Source organism: Marmota marmota, unplaced genomic scaffold (assembly GCF_001458135.2).
Source record: "Marmota marmota marmota unplaced genomic scaffold, marMar, whole genome shotgun sequence".
Lineage (NCBI taxonomy): Eukaryota > Metazoa > Chordata > Mammalia > Rodentia > Sciuridae > Marmota > Marmota marmota.
This window is the reverse complement of record NW_025999983.1, coordinates 8,013,427-8,029,469: the sequence shown is the minus strand read 5'-3', so window position 1 is coordinate 8,029,469 and position 16,043 is coordinate 8,013,427. Positions and strand designations below refer to the sequence as shown.

General features: G+C 45.3%; 1 protein-coding gene and 1 long non-coding RNA gene across 2 annotated transcripts in view; one reads left to right on the top strand and one right to left on the bottom strand.

Moving 5' to 3' along the window:
• The window catches only part of Fndc1 (fibronectin type III domain containing 1), an 86,294-nt gene extending 79,165 nt beyond the window's left edge, over positions 1-7,129 (top strand). The window contains 4 exon segments of the mRNA XM_015498628.2: positions 2,118-2,147; positions 2,851-3,012; positions 4,334-4,456; positions 6,374-7,129. Coding sequence (XP_015354114.1) covers positions 2,118-2,147; positions 2,851-3,012; positions 4,334-4,456; positions 6,374-6,489 — 431 coding nt within the window. The 3' untranslated portion in view covers positions 6,490-7,129.
• Positions 1-16,043, bottom strand: part of LOC125617619 — a 41,086-nt gene that overhangs the window by 5,913 nt on the left and 19,130 nt on the right. The window lies entirely within an intron of this gene.

Sequence of the window (16,043 nt, the reverse complement as noted above, 5' to 3'; positions counted from 1 at the left end):
GACCCACATCTTCTGGCTGCCATTTGGTTAGATTATTTCCTATGCGTTACTTGATTCCAGAAAATCTGTCTTTAAAAGATATTTTAAGCGTAATGATTTAAAATCTACTGGATCAAAATATGTGGAAAAAATGATCTTTTATGAGAATATTCTTTATGTTGGAAATGTAGGCAAAAGACCTCAAAAGCGTTTTCACTTATTTCACATAGGAAATGTATTTGCTAATGTAGGGAATGTATACGTGTTCATGCTGCATTTCCTAAAATCAAAGTGGGCCTTTGGGACCAGAATGAATGCAATCAGGTGGATCACGAAAACAATTCAAATCCAAGAAGCTCAGGTCTGAAATGTATCTGAAAGTAGAAAGTGACCTGCTGGGAATTCTATTTCCAGGACTCTAACTAAAGTAACTTCTGAAGGTCCATTCTCTTCTGTCCTCTCTACCCAGCAAAGCTGTGGCCTATCCTTTGTGGCCCTCAAGGGCAGGTGAAGATGAAGGCCTCACCCCAACCTTGAGCCCCAATCTCTGGGGATAGACCTAGGAACCCCATTTCAGTGAGCTCCTGGGAGACCCTAACACACTTGGAGTTTTGAATTATTTGCTCTGGTCATCTTCATTTTATTCAATCTCTATATTTGGGTCTCTTCTTCATTTTGTGCTACCCTACTGAAAATGGTCAGGTTACAACAGGAACATACAAGTAGGTGACGTATGGTATTTGCTGAACATAGTATCCACGAGGTCAGGTGTTGTTGGTGGTGTTCCATATAGTTCCCTATCTTGTCCCAGAATATGTGAGACTTTTGCTATCAGACTGTTGAAACTGAGGAGCTCAAGAGCAGGAGAGCAAAACAAGCCCTTTCCCTTTAAGCTAGGTATGTCAATCTATTTGATATACAACAGATGATGGCAGAATGAATAGTTTGTACAACGTACAGCACGGGGGAGACTTGGGCATGCCATATTCTTGTGCTGACAGTAGAGGCGGGTTCCGTGAATGTACACATGTGTTGTCATCCATAGGCTGCATCTGCTAAGAGAGCAACTTACTGCATGATAATTTTTTAATAATAAAAAGAATGGTCTGTATCTATCTAGTCCATGGCTAGACTTTTTTCAAAGCAGAATTCCTTAAAAGGCAAATTTCATATTCTCTTAAATGGAACTAATTGGACTAAGGCATAGATGGGTTTTATGAAGAGCATTACTGGGGTGTAATGGCATACAGTAAGCTGCACACAATTAAGCGGTGCTCCTTAATAAGTTCTGAGTTATATTCATATGCACGAAGTCCTCACTACTGTGATGATGATGAGCATGTCCATCACTCCCAACAATTGCCCCTGCTGGGGGGGGGTACAGCCTCCCACCCTGCCCTCTCACACACAGTATGCGGTTCTTTGGCTTCTTTTTTTCACCATTAGTCATTTTGAGATTCATCCATATCACTGTGTGTATAAGTAGTTCATTCTCTTCTATTACTGATCAGTATCTTATTGTACAGCTAAGCCATGACTCGTTTATGCAATTCCATTAACTGTTGATGATCATTGGGGTTATTTCTATTTTCTGACTCTTGCAAAGATACTATAAACATTCATGTACAAATGTTTGTAAGAATATGTATTTTTAACTTCTTTTGGATAAATGCTTATGAATGGAATGGATAGGCTAGATAGTAGGTATATGTGTACTTTGTTTTAAAAAATACATATGTCAAACTGTTTCCAAAGGTAGAGAATGCCATGAGGTCAGGTGTCCATTGTTGGAGTTCCACATAGTTCCCTCTACCTTGTCTCAGGGTATTTGAGACTTTTCTACCAGACTTTTGAAACCAAGTATTGAATTATTTTGTAGGCATTCCAATATCAAAACATTATTTTCAGAGACCCACAACTTTTATGTAAATAAAAGGACAGTTAACTAGAAAAGAGTATTTCTGAAAAGGGAATAATTAAAAATAAAAAACTAAGGGAAAACTTTGGCATATAATAAGTAACATTTATTTTTTTCTGTATTCCAGTTTGGTTAGCTCTTTCAATTACAATAAATCTTTAAACATTTACACGATTGTGAAACGTGATACAAAGTCAATTATTTATTTTTCATTCTACAGATAATCCTCTACTTGTTGTGAGGCCACCAGGTAAGTCTCTCTTTCCGAGGATCTTAACCCTATGGTCATCATATTCCCTAACGTGAGATTGCTGTGATCCCTCACAAAGAGAAACGCTGGACCACTTTTGCATTTTAATAATTTTCTGACAACTTCCATCTATCCTTGATCCAGGTCTATGGAAAAGATTGACTTGGAAATGTTTTAAATATGCCAAAACAGTCAATGTATATGAGAAATCATGGAGGAGTAGTCAATATCTATAAAAAAAGATACTCTATTTACACCAGCCCTGGGAATATTGTAGAATGCCAAAAAGATACATACCATGAAGTTTTTCAAACAAACCAAGAAAGCCCTGTTATTAAAGTTCAAGCAGGAGGAGTAGGAGTCAATGCTGAGCGACTTGGGGAAGGATGGTGAGCCCCACAGGATCAAAACGGCCATTGCAGCCAATTTTCCTTGAGGCATAGTCTACCTTTAATTCTGAGAATTTATTGAAATAAAAATACCTTAAATAAATATGATCAGGTAAAAGAACCCACCAGTTGTACTTTAGTACTTAAAAAGAAGAGGAAAATCCAAAAGGGTGCTTGTTGGGAGGCGGGAAAACCTTACTCAGAGAAGCCTTGAGGAAGGGAGGGCCCAGTGCATAAGTCCACTTTCCGGATACTCTGCAAGAATAAATGCTGCAAGCTCCCATCACTTAGAGGGTGTACTCTGTGTTGTCAAGGTGGTGAGCCCATCTGGATCCCGTTTGCTTTCAAACATGACCCTGGCTACACCGACTGCCATGGCCGGCAGTACGTGAAGCGGACGTGGTATAGAAAGTTTGTGGGAGTCGTGCTCTGCAATTCGCTGCGGTATAAGATCTATCTCAGTGACAACCTGAAAGGTAGGTCTTTGAGCATGGCTGGCCCTGGCAGGCATGCAGTTTTGATCTTCCCAGGTACTAACTTGACCCAACAGGTGTATGGGCATGTGTTGGGGGCTGGACCCTTGTGACCACACACCCCCTGCCAGGCTCTAATACAACCAGTGCTGTAGGTTCCACTCTGGGGTCACTAGATTTTCCAGTGGCATGCAAAAACATATTTTTGAAAATCTACTACACTTGAGGAATGAAGTCCAAAATTCTATAAAAAATTTTATAAAGCCTATTTTTGTTTGCTATTAATTGGATAATGATAAATGAGGATAAACTGGAAGAATTGAGGAAAGTCCACCTTCCAGGCTCTGCCACAACCACTACTTTTCAAAGAAAAAATGTACTTTTCAAAGAAAAAATCAGCAGTTCTATTTGTTCTGTGTCACAATAAAAATGTTTTTATCATAGTAGGGATGAAAACAAAGAGTGATGTGACGACCCAGAACTACCAGCCCTTCAAAATGCCATCAGTCCCCAGCTAGCTTTGACTCACCACCTACACTGGGCTGGTTATTTTTTTTTTTAAACGCACACAACTTTTAATTTTCAATTAAAATTGAAAACTTATAATTTTAGCATATATATATATTACAGAAATTTCTTCAGCTGGTATATATTTTCCACTGGCCAGTTTTTTAATTTTAAATTTTTTTATTAGCAAGGATTATGTAAAGACAGGGTCAAAACAAAGTCTCCCCTTCCATTCCCTGCTCTGCAATTCTGGGTATCCATGTCTCCCCAAAGCAAATACACTCTCTGTGTGCTCTTTGCTTATGTTTCCACCTTTGTCTTCCCCTGCCTCAGAATTGCTAGGAGGGGTTAGTGTGTCCCAGGGTGGAGAGATGACTTGGCCTTCCTGTGCTGTGTGCTTCAGCACCACGGACAGCGTCCCATGCTGCCCTGGGGTCCCCTCCTCCCAGATATGTGGGAAGTCAGGTTCTCCTATTCAAATACACTAATTATTCAAAAGTGACTCTCTACCGCAGTTTTCTTCATTCCTTTTAAAACAATAAGGCATAAAAGTTCTCTCATTTATATGTTAAACTCTAGATTGCTCATAGTTTCCCCCTACTGAACATCGTTAAGTATTCAGTGTGTGATCTTGCTGAATCTTTATGAGCTTCCCGAGGTTGGTGCCACTATCACCATTTTTTCAGACATTAGAAGTACAGAACACACAATTTCAATAGTGTGCTCAGCTCAAATGGTCTTAAAGCTTGTTCCAGCTCCTTGGCCTGCTGTGACATTCTTTGAGGAGTCCCTGACCTGTTAACGGTTCTTTATGCAGATACATTCTACAGCATTGGAGACAGCTGGGGAAGAGGCGAAGACCATTGCCAGTTTGTGGATTCCCACCTTGATGGAAGAACAGGGCCTCAGTCCTATGTAGAAGCCCTCCCTACCATTCAAGGTAATGGGAACAAATGCTTCTGCCCAGAGGAGAGAAACAGGTTAACAGGAGGAGGAAATTCACTGTAGCTCCACCTTTGATTTGCCATCTGAAGGTGGATGTTGGGAGCACTTGGGATCATAAAAATGAAAATAAGGAACCAAGGAATCAAAATACTCCTACCATGTGATGGGCATGGGGTGAGCCTTGAAGAGCCAGGGGGTTCAAAGGGATCTGTGAGGCCTCTCTTAGGGACATGCCCTGTAACTGTGAAGAGCAAGCAGGCAAGAAGGTGACTTGGTGAATACCATGCTGAATAGAGAAGGACAGGTTGTGTCACATGATCGTTGTGTGGGCAGCCGAGGTGCCTGTTACAGTCACTGAATTCAAAGGAGGCACCACTTGAGGTGTTAAGAAGGGTTTAGTGTGAGGCAGAGTCTTAAGGACTGGCTGGACGGGTGGAGGGGAGAGCCTTTCAGAGGAGACACGCACAGGGGAATGTACAGAGAAGACAAAGGTCAAGTTGCAAGCCCACCAGGACAGGTTTCAGAGGCAGTACAGCTGACATCATGGAGTGAGGATATGTATCATCTCAAAGGTTAGCAACTGGTAACATGTGACTCATTCACTTAGCCCTCCAAGCAAACAAATTAATAGGACAACTAAGTGAAACCCAGCACCTTTCCCCTTATGCATTCAACTCTTCATGTTCTGGCATTTTCAGGGCATGATGGATACTCATCTAACAGGCTCCTTATTCTGAAAAAAAAAATTCATGAATGGGTATATGAATTACCATGTTCAAAGTAACAGGTAAAGAAACACTAAAATCAATGGAACGGTAAAATGAGTGTACCAGGGCTGTCTCACCTAGAGAAATGGAACAATTAGTGTTCATTCATGGAGATTTATTTTGAGGAATCGGTCCACATGGCTGTGGACAATGGCAAGTTCAATGTATCTAGAGTAAGGCAGGCTAGAGGCTCAGGGAGGAGACAGTGTTGCAACTCAAGTCTGAAGGCTGGCTGGGGGCAGAATTCCTTCCCCTTTCCAGAATGGGGGTGATCAGTCATTTTTATTGACTTTCAACTGAGTGGATGAGGACCACCCACGTTATGGAGGTGATCTGTTTTCAATCCCCTGGGATAGATTTTGGCTTATCTAAAAAGTACTTTCATAGAACTCTCTAGAGTAACATTGGATTAAATATGTAGCCTCATCTGGTTGACCATCACAGTAAACATACAAAGTATATCACAATGCACAGTGTTTGAAGTCCTTGTGGTGCCCCAGGGTTACAGTATTCCACTGTTTCTGTGACCATGGTCATGGCATTGGCCCTGGGCATAGGTACTGATTAATCAATGTGCTCCGTGGCAGAGTGGCAAGAGGTCATTTATTTGGCAAGGTCAAGAATGAGAGCAGTTGTTGAGTTTTCCAAAATTTTGATGAGGCTGGAGCACCCCGTCTGCTTGCAGACAGAAGTGTTCAGAATGCTACAGGGTCCTTTTCTCTGAGAGATTTCCTGGAAGATCTCAAAGTCTGCCTGGATTCTGAGAATCAAGCCTCGGCGTTTTGAGGTTCTCAGCTCAGTGAGGGTGGGAGGGAGTCTCACCCAGCTCAGGGCCTGCCCTTCCGTGGGTGCTCACTGTTGTCTAAAACCTTCTTCTGTGTAGAGAAAGGGAGGGGATGATAACCACGACTCTCTGCTATCTGCGTTATACACATGTGGGGACCGGGTTATCTCACAAATCATGTTTGGGACCTCAGGCTCTCATCATCCCACCCAAAAGTGGCTTCGGTGGTAACACTTGTCGTATGAGCCATTCACCAGAGGACTTCTCTTTGAAAGGACATTATAAGGATGAGGATTTTTCCCTTTTGGTTCAGTTGATTTTGACGCATTTTCTGCCCTGCTCTCTCCTGTTGCTTTTGCAGGTTACTATCGCCAGTATCGCCAGGAGCCTGTCAGCTTTGGCCAAATCGGTTTTGGAACCCCCTACTACTATGTGGGCTGGTACGAGTGTGGGGTCTCCATCCCAGGAAAGTGGTGACCACAGGATCGTCACACTGCAAGTTGACCTGCTCAGCCCGTTGACTAGTTCTTACCATGGACTGTGGGCAGAAGGATGGAGAAAGACTGTGCCCCAAGCCCAGATGCCCACTGGGTGTCATGGCGGCCACGTGATGGACACTGGACATTTTGGTCATCTTCAGTCTCAAACCCAGTCGCACTTCTTGGCCTGGACTCAGTTTTGTGGAAACTTCACTTCTGCACAATTTTTTATCTGTTACAGCAGATCTCAGAGACATCTGAAACCAGCAGCTGATTCAGGGCGAGTTCCAGGCTCTAGGCACAAAACTCAAACCCTAATGTCTCCAGGGAACAGCGTGAGCATGCTGTGCTTGCTTCATAAAACACTTTCTGTTTTTTCTGATTCTCGACTCCTCCAAAATCAGCTGAATTTAAGCTTCAGGTCTTTTTGTATGCACTAGAACTGAATTACTAAGAATACTGCTAAAGAAAATATATTCTACTTAAGATTTTTTTTCTATGGACTTACCTACCACTAGATTAAATGCATCCAATTTTATTTGTAAATTCTCAATTTTGATATATATATATATGTATATATGCATATACATATCCACACTTGCCTGCAAAAAATACTGATTAAAATGGCTGAATTTGTACTTGTTCACTTGATAAATGCATGTGGGACTTTTTGGAAAAGGCGTGGTTTATTAACATCTAGAAGTGACCAGGGATGGGTACTCTGCGTAGTGAAATGCCAGTGGAGAGGAAGCGGTTCTTCCTGTGGATGGTGCTGGGCTCTGGTGATGAGGAGGAGGCAGAGATGCTGTTGTGAATGAGCGGTGCCCTTGTCTTTGCCAACCAAGTGCCTGCTCTTTCCACACCCAGGTGGAAAACATCTTTGTTGCCTCTGTTGCGGTGCACCTAGTATGTTCCAGACAAATGAGTTTAGATCCCCAAAGATGATTTAGAGTCTTGTTTTTAAAAATTATGTTTCTCTTTCCTTCCTAGCTCATTATCTACTCCTTGAAATAGAAGCATCTTGCCTCTCTTGACTGTGGCATGAGAGGGTTTCTTTAGACACTTTATTCTCATTCTCTTTGAAATATTCTGCCCTTGCCGCTCACTTGGCTCACCCCTGTCCCTCAGGCAGTCCTGTGGAGGGACAGATTTGTCTTCTTGCACCAGGCATCAGCCACCAGAGGAGCAGTGGTGGAGATAGCTATAAGCAGACTCTCTCTCATGGGACTGCAGGTCACACCCAGTGGAAGCCCTTGATGGGCACAGCGCAGTCCTGGGGGCTGGGTTGATTATTGTCAGTGACAGCCCTGTGGGGAGGTGAAGCCTGGTAATTCTGAAGGCAAAACTTACAAGGAAACAAGTCATTTTGCAGAGTCTTTGTGATGGGGCTGTGATGGCTGCCATTTTTCTCAGATTTCACTGTCCCCTTTCTGCAGTAAATGACAAGCAAAGAAAAGACAAGCATCTCTCAGCAGGGGAAGGTCCTAGAATTGCTCAGAGAAACAGACCATGTTGACCCCATTTTATTTTGCAAAAGAAGTGGGAATTAAGCAGCTTTGGGGTCTCTGTACATGAAAGGGAGATTATGAAAGAAGGAGGCACCGTTCAACAAATGCGCTTCCTGATGCCAAGCCAGAGATAAGATCTCTAAATATAATCGAACTTTTCTAATAAGCAAACAACTTGCTCCCTTTACCTGTCCCCACTGTCCCCAAATTTCTGTTTGTCCTCAGCATTCACTAGCCTGCTCCTGAGAGCAGAGAGAGATACCTGAATGGGCCTGCCCTGGGGAGAGCACCAGAGACCACACGTTTCCTGAGCATCTTTCCTGGGGGATAAAGAATCCATTAGAGGGCCCAAGAGGGAGACCTTGGGCTGTCCCCAGGCCTGTGTTGGTTTGGGGACAGGCTTTGAAAGAGGTGGTTATTAGGACTCCACCTGAGACCCAGGCAACTTCTCCCAGGCCACTCACACTTTCATATACCAACGGAGTGGTCCTGCCCCTCAAAGGATTTTATGCTTATATTAAAGAAATGTAAGTACTTCACTGGCATTCACTCTCACAATGGTTTTGAGCCCTGCTGGAGACATCTGAGTTGCATTTAATTATAGAAATCTGAAGTTTTATTAAAAATAAACATTTGCAATTTTAGCTGGCAATTACCATGCCCCTCAGATGATAGAGCTGCTAAAACCAAATAAAAATATAAGCAGAGGGATGAAACCAATGGAAGTGTACAGGAAGTGAACCACGCACACATAATACACGTGCGTACATAATGTAGTGTATGTGTGTGTGTATATACATATGACGTGATTCCCAGGAGAATTGGTACACACAATTATAGAGTCTGAGAAATTCCATGACAGGCTATCTATCTAAAAGCTGGAGACCCTGGGACACGGGCTCAGTTCAAGTCAGTTCAAGTGCAAAGGCCTCTGAGCCAAGAAAGTCACTGGCGTATCTCTCAGTGTGAGGCTGAAGTCCTGGCAACCCAGAGTGCTGCTGGTGGAAGTCCTGGAGTCCATAGGCCACCACCTCGCAGCCCGTGAAGCAGAGAGCTGGCCCACTCTAGAGGTCAGAAGCAGATACAGGTAGAATTTGCAGGGAAAGAAAATATGACCCAATTTGACAAAGAATTTTAGAAGAGTCCAGCCATTATTGGACTGGAGTTCTGGGGTCTGGGCAGAAGAAGATTGTACCCCAGCTCCAGGAGAATGAAAACCAATTTGTCTTTCTGTGTGTGCACATGTGAGTGGTATTGGGGGCTGAACCTCCAGGGGCTCAAGTGTATTGGTCAAGTGCTCTAATACTGAGTCCTCCTGTTTTGTACTGCCTGGACCCCCTGCTGACTGGATCGTACCTGCCCACATTGAGGACAGATCTTCCCCACTCTGTCCAGACTCACAGGTCAATGTCCTCTGGAAACACCCCTGCATGCATGCCCAGAAGCACTGTTTTACCAGCTCTCTAGATAATCCTTAAGTCATCTTACCATCTAAAATTAACCATCATGGGCAATACTATTATCAATATTCTGTTCAAATTAAGCTACATAATAGATCAAATGAATCCATGATGGTTGAATCAGATTTTAGAACCTCAAATTCTGGAAGTCACATTTTAGGGAGACCACTGGAATCAAGAAGCCAAGAAGCAGGTACTCAAGAGTCTGAAAATAATTTTATCCCCAGTTAGGATAACCTTGACGGGAAGGTGTACCTGAAGAGAGAAAAATTCACCTCTTCACAGCCTGTGAGGAAGGATTGCACATTTCCTGAAAATCGTATAGATTGTCAACTCTATGGGTTGGAAAAGATATGGTTAGAAATTATAGGAAAAGAAAATATGGCTCAATTTGACAAGAACTTCAGAAGAGTCCACCCATTGGAAAATGGTGAGAGATCCATTCCTGTAAAACTTCAGCTATCACTGGGAATGTCTGATCCTGCAGCTCAAGATCTCCATCCTGCTTGAACATGGCCTGTGAACCCAGAATGGTTTCTACATATTGAAAGTGTACAAACAAATCAGACAGAAGAAAGCCATAATATGGATCAGAGGCCACATGTAGTTCTCAAGGCCTAAAATATTTACTATCTGGTCCTTGAAGGAAAAGTGTACATAGCCTCAGACTTGAGTTTTCTAGAGATTCGAAGATGGTTTAAACAAAGCTCTAATTTGAAAACTAGCACATACTGCTTAATATATATTTGTCCACTTAATAGATGTCCCTTTTCTCTTACTTAAATTATATTTATTTTCTGACTATCATCTCCCTGTGCCCAAAACCTGAACTATGCATTCTGCAGTTGGATCCTGGGCTCCCAAGTTTCCCACTTGGCAAGTCCTGGGCTTGTGCTGTGGTCTCAGGAAGTGCTTTGCCCTTTAGGCTGCTTCGTGCATATTTAATATAACCACTTCGTTACAGACACAATTTCCAGTGTTTACTAGATGAGTCTTGACTTATACTTTCCTCCTCAACCTACTCAACACACATTTCTGGGTCAGTGCAGGAGGATGGGGAATTTGAGAATGGGAGGAGGAATGAGGTCAGGGTGGATTTGCCTCCTCAGCATGGAAAACAGTTCATAGTCATTGTGGGTAATTCCAGAACAGTTCTATTGATAGGTTCAGCCCGGGTTTCTGTACCTTCTCAATGTCATGGATGCCTTAACATCATTTCCATAAGATGTAACTGATTTGCAATTGGAGTTAAAAAAGTGAGTTTAAAAAGTAAAATGTCTTCCCAACCATCCCATGCTCCAATCCTAGATTAGGCTGAGCTCAGAAAAATTGTATATAGACACAGAACTCCCAGTCAGGAAGGGTAAGGAGGTGAATGGCTTGTGTGTAAGTGTCCAGCCATGAGGTCAGGACAGGGGCTGTGCAGGGGTGCTGCTGGGCCTCTGGGGATGCTCTGGCCTCCTTTGCCCACCAAGTCCCTTCTCTCGTTCTCTGTGTGCTTACTGCTGTCTCCTACTGAGCTGGTCTTTCTCCCGGCACGTGGGTCAGATGGCTACCAGAAACTCGTCTACAAACAGGGCTGCCGAGCACAATGGTCCACTGTCCAGCAGCCTCAACTGTGCAGCTGCTGCCTGCAAGACCTGGGGACTCTATTCTCTCAACCAACTTCCCAGAGATTTGGGACGAGGCTTTTGAGTGGGTAACTTGGGTCACACATCTCCACATGGTCCAATCAGCTGTGCCATGGGGGGTGGTTGTCACGTGGACTGAATTGGCTCTGTCCTGTGAGCAGGAGATGATGACTGGCATCTCTCGGACCCATGCAGACCAATGAAAAATGAAACGTTAAGAGGATGAGTCATCGAATTAGGTGACATAATTTGAAAATGACTTCACTTGGGATAAATTGAAGGTTTCATGCTTCTTCAGTAAAAGGCTGCAGTCTCTCTAACTTAGTAGCTTTCCTTCTTAAGTTAAGGGAAGTTTGAGAAACATTTTTGTATTCATAATGAAATCATGGGCTAGATTCCCTCCACCATACCTCTTTTCAAAGGAAAATGCAGGCCTGCCTTTTATTGTCTAAAACACTCCTGAGGATAATTCTCTTTGAACAGAAATAAGATAATCAAATACACAGTCTTTATGAAGCCTTTTTGCTTTCAGGCCAATTATGAAATAAATGACCAACATTGGAATAAAATCCCTGAAAAGGATACAATGGATTAGCCAGAGACAAAACTTCTTGAGAGCACAGGCCAGTACTGGCCCAGAGCGCTCACAGTGGGGAAGGTGGGGTGTTCGTGGAGTAATGTGGAGAAACACTTTGCTGGAAACACTGAGGTTCCTGGATTTCTCTGAATAAAGTCCCAAATCCTTCCCACAGCCTCCAAGTCCCTACCTGATTGCCCTCCCACCCCAGGATGCTCACGGTGACAACCTGCACCACTCCCTCTTCACTGGGCACAGGGCTATGGGGCAGAGTAGACCCTTAAGAAATCCTTGTCAACTGGGTACCTTCGAGGCCAAGACAAAAAGGAATTGAAGAGACCGAGTTTTCAACCTGGGGATATCAGTGAAGCAGGATGTGTCAGTCCCTCTCTGATTCCCAAGGCCTGGCAGGTTTTCAAACTGTCCCCTGGTCCTCCTCAGGCCTCACTCCTCACCACCCTCCACTTTCCTGCTCAGTTTCAGGAGACAGCCTCACTGCACAAAGCCAAATGGCGTCACCAGAGGGGAGAGCTCCATGGACGACCTGCGCTCGTGCCTGCCCTGCTGGAAAGACAGGCTCGGGTCCCCTGAGAGACTCAGCTGCTCTGGCTCCTGTGACGTTACAGCTTACCTCCCACGTCAGATGGGCCGTGGCCCCCCCCTCACTCCACGCCCACCCCGAAGCTGCTCCTGTCATACTGCTCCTGAGATGATTTCCCGGCCTTGAACCATTCTTTGCAGATTCTCCCTCACATCTTCAAAATGGTAGCTCAGCCATCTAGTTTCTTGTTTGGTTGTGAAAGCAGAGGATACCTGAAGGCAATTTTCTGCTCTGACTTCTCTGTTGAAAGCTTAAACACGGTCAGGTCACAGGAGAGTGGGGCGGGGGCTGGGGGAGCGCTTTCGGGGTTATGGAAGGTAACCTCTAAGGTAACCCCTAAAGTGTGTCGAGAGAAGACACACTGAGAACAACGGAGGGAGGGAGAGAGGGGGAGAGAGGGAGACAGAGAGAGAGAAGGAGAGACATTTCCTCCAAGACGGGCAGTGGGAGCCAGGTTGAGGTTCTGTGGGGAGCAGAGTCCTGCAGACCACTCCTTCCCCTCTCTCCAGGATGGCGCAGGATGGGGAGAACCCTGGTGAGCCAATGGGGCTGGGGCTCAACCCCTCCCCATCCTAAGCCCACTCAGCCAGCAAAATGCTATCTGCAGGGAAAATTCAGGCCCCAAATGCCAATAAATAGAACAGACATTACCCTTGGGGAAGGCGAGGAGTTTTGTGACCCTCACACAGACCAGATCCCAGAATTCAGGGACATAAGGGTAATTTGCTCTAACCATACAATCTGTAAAAATGGGTTCCAATTAAAACCGGTCAGCATGGGTCAAAGTGACCTAGAGTTGCCCTAGACCTTTGCCACGCACAGTGGGGATCCGGAAGTTTGATGCAATCCTGCTGTAATCAAAACTCAAGAGGTGAACCTGGGCATGTCTCTGGAAATTTCCCTGGGACCTCTAACAAAACTGGGGGACCAGAGGGGCATGTCATCCTCCTCCTTCCTGAGAGGACCCATTCTCTCCCTTGAGAGAGTCTCCTTTTTCACACTTTTCCTGTGCCTTCTAATAAACTCAGACATGCCCTGAGCAACGTCTGGCATGACTGTAAGAACCGGTGACAGAGATGCTGTGACCACCTCAGCCTGTGGCATTGCCACCCCTGAGCCCAGTGGGCCAGAGGAGGGCGTGGCTGGCAGAGTCTCAAAGGCAGGAGGTCCAGTTTTAGAGACAGACGATGTCACTCCAGAGCCCATGCTGGCTTGAGGCAGTGGGGCAGGGAGGAAGCCTGGCCTTCCTCCTTCCCACTCTCCTGCCTTCCTTCCTCCTCCTCCCCTCCCTGATTTCCTTCCAGGGCTCCCCATTGGCCAGGCCCATCTGGAAGCCTGGTGCCAAGGAAGTTGGTTGGCAAAGTTGACACAGGTCAGCCCCTGCGGCAGCAGAGAGCAGAGAAGACAGCAGGAGAGGAGACCTGGAGGGACAAAATGCGAGCTTCTCTACATCTGGGGATCATTGTTTCCTTTTAGCACTTCATGCCACAAGCATGCGTGAGTGAAGGACCGGATTCCCTCTCTTCCTAGGAGTGGTAGATTCAGTGAAGGGGCATTTCCCTGAGTCAATCACACATAGTTAAGGAAACAGACCCAAAAATCTGAGATAACCTGGCAAAGTCACAGGACTGACTGACCCTGCCCCTTCCACCTGCCTGTGGGCCACCACTCCCCTTTCCCTGACCTGTGACGGACATCCAACAGGTCAACGCAGTCTCTCCCACAGAGTCTGTATTTGGCTGGGGCCTGCCCATCAACACTGACCCCTGGCAGCACTCTCAGCTGAGTCAGGACAGAAGTCAAGTTCAAGCCCATTTGCCAAGCCTGCACTCCACCACTTTATTCATTGCAAATGGCCCTCAGTTTCAATTCCTGAATGAACCTTCTACCTTCAGAGATGCATGCTATATGGTCAGAACAGAGGAGAAAAGATAGTTTAAATTAAATCAGTGGTTTCCACCCAAGGAATCCAGTTTTGGGTTTACATTGACATGGTTTGGCTTCCTTCAGCCCTTTTCTTGTTTAGTTCAATTTACCAAGGGTTTGTTCATCCTGTTACATACTCAGTGCTGTCGAGCTGTGTGTTTGTTGCCCTCAAAGCTTATCAAATTTAGAGAAAAATGCATTTATGCTAGCGTGGATAGGAAAATGTCCTGCTCTAGAAATATTTCCTTGGCATATTTAGAGGTGATCATTCAGGGAAATTCCTGCCGACACAGGAGTGGTTCTGAAAGATGTTCTTTTATAACAGAACTTGACATCTATCTACACTAATAAACATCAAAGGCAGGCATGGACTTTTCAATCTGACACTCCCCTTTCTGACTAGGAAAAATCTTTCCATAGGAAAAAGAGATGGGGGATCTGGCACCTGGCCCAGTCAAAGGGCCACAAGTGGCCGTCACCTGGGAGACTCCATCTGTAGAACAAGACAATCCTTATGAATGAGCACATACTCCCACTCCCACGTTCCATAGTATGCGCCTCCTCCCTGACCCCAAGAATCCCAAAGCCCTGACCCCTTTGGTTAGCTCTATTTAAGGATCAGCCATCTTGCCCCTTGTTATGATTTGGGCAAAAGTCCCCTGAAATGTCCCCTGGAGGCTTGGCCACCACTGCATCTGTGTTCAGAGGTGAGAACTTCGGGTGGTGATTGGATGATAAAGTCAGACCTCAGTGGATTAATCCACTTATGCATTTGGAATTTAATGGCTGTGAGGAGGTGATAGAAACTTAGGGGGTGGGGCCTAGTTGTGTTACAGAGGAGATCTGCCCATGGACCCCTGCCAGGCAGCCAGCAGAGGGGTCCCATCCTGAATTCTGGTGTTCTTGCTTGAGAGAGTTCCAGGTTCACAAGAAGGTTCCTAAGAAGGGCAGGGAGAAGGAGGAAGGACAGGGAAACCCTGGAGAGTAACAGTGGGTCTTCGAATGGTGGTGGCCTTCACTAAGTCAAGGGTCTTCAAGGATTCCGGGGTCCTGTTGTTCTTGTTCAATTTCCCATACCCCCTTAATCTCCTTTGAATAGCCCTCAGCACACTTTCTTTGAGGATCTTTGATGTCCTTGTCACAGGGAATGGTTGGGGTAGCTGTGACATGGTTTTGGTGATGGGGGAGGGTCCTGGCCACCTGGTAGTTGTGGCAAGATCTTGAAACAACCATTTCTCTCAAGGGGGTGTGATTAACGGTGGCTGGGGGAGATTCTGACATGCTGTGCCCCATGATCCGGGTGCTGCCTGTCCAATACAGCTCCCTGTGGTTTTCACCTGCCCTTCACAGTCATTTCCCTGCTCTTCCATCCGTGGCTGGCTAGCCACCTAGCAGTTGGAGGAAGCAGGTCACTGGGCTGTGGCCTTGCAGGGTGTCTTTTGTCCCTGGCCCTTTCTGTCTCTCTTCACTCCCTGGCTGCCATGAGGGGAGAGTTTTGCTCCACTATGTTCTGTCTCCCCAAGGTCTTAAAGCAGCAGGGCCAGGTGACCATGGGACCTCTAAACTGGGAGCCAAAATAAATCTTTCCTCCTTTTCCGTTGTTTACCTCGGATATTTTTTCACACCCACACAAAGCTGACTAACTAACACACCCCTCTCTGAGTCTCACACTGAATGTGTGTGGCATCTGTGCTTGGGCACTTAATTTGTCTGTGGTCTGTCTATTGTCAGTTTATTTGAGAGACTAAAATGGTCAAACCTTCAGAGGGAAGAGCCCCTTTAAACTTCTCTACCCCCTTTCTCCCCAGCCTGGGCTGACCAGGGTTGCTTTGTCTTAGCTTTGCTCTGC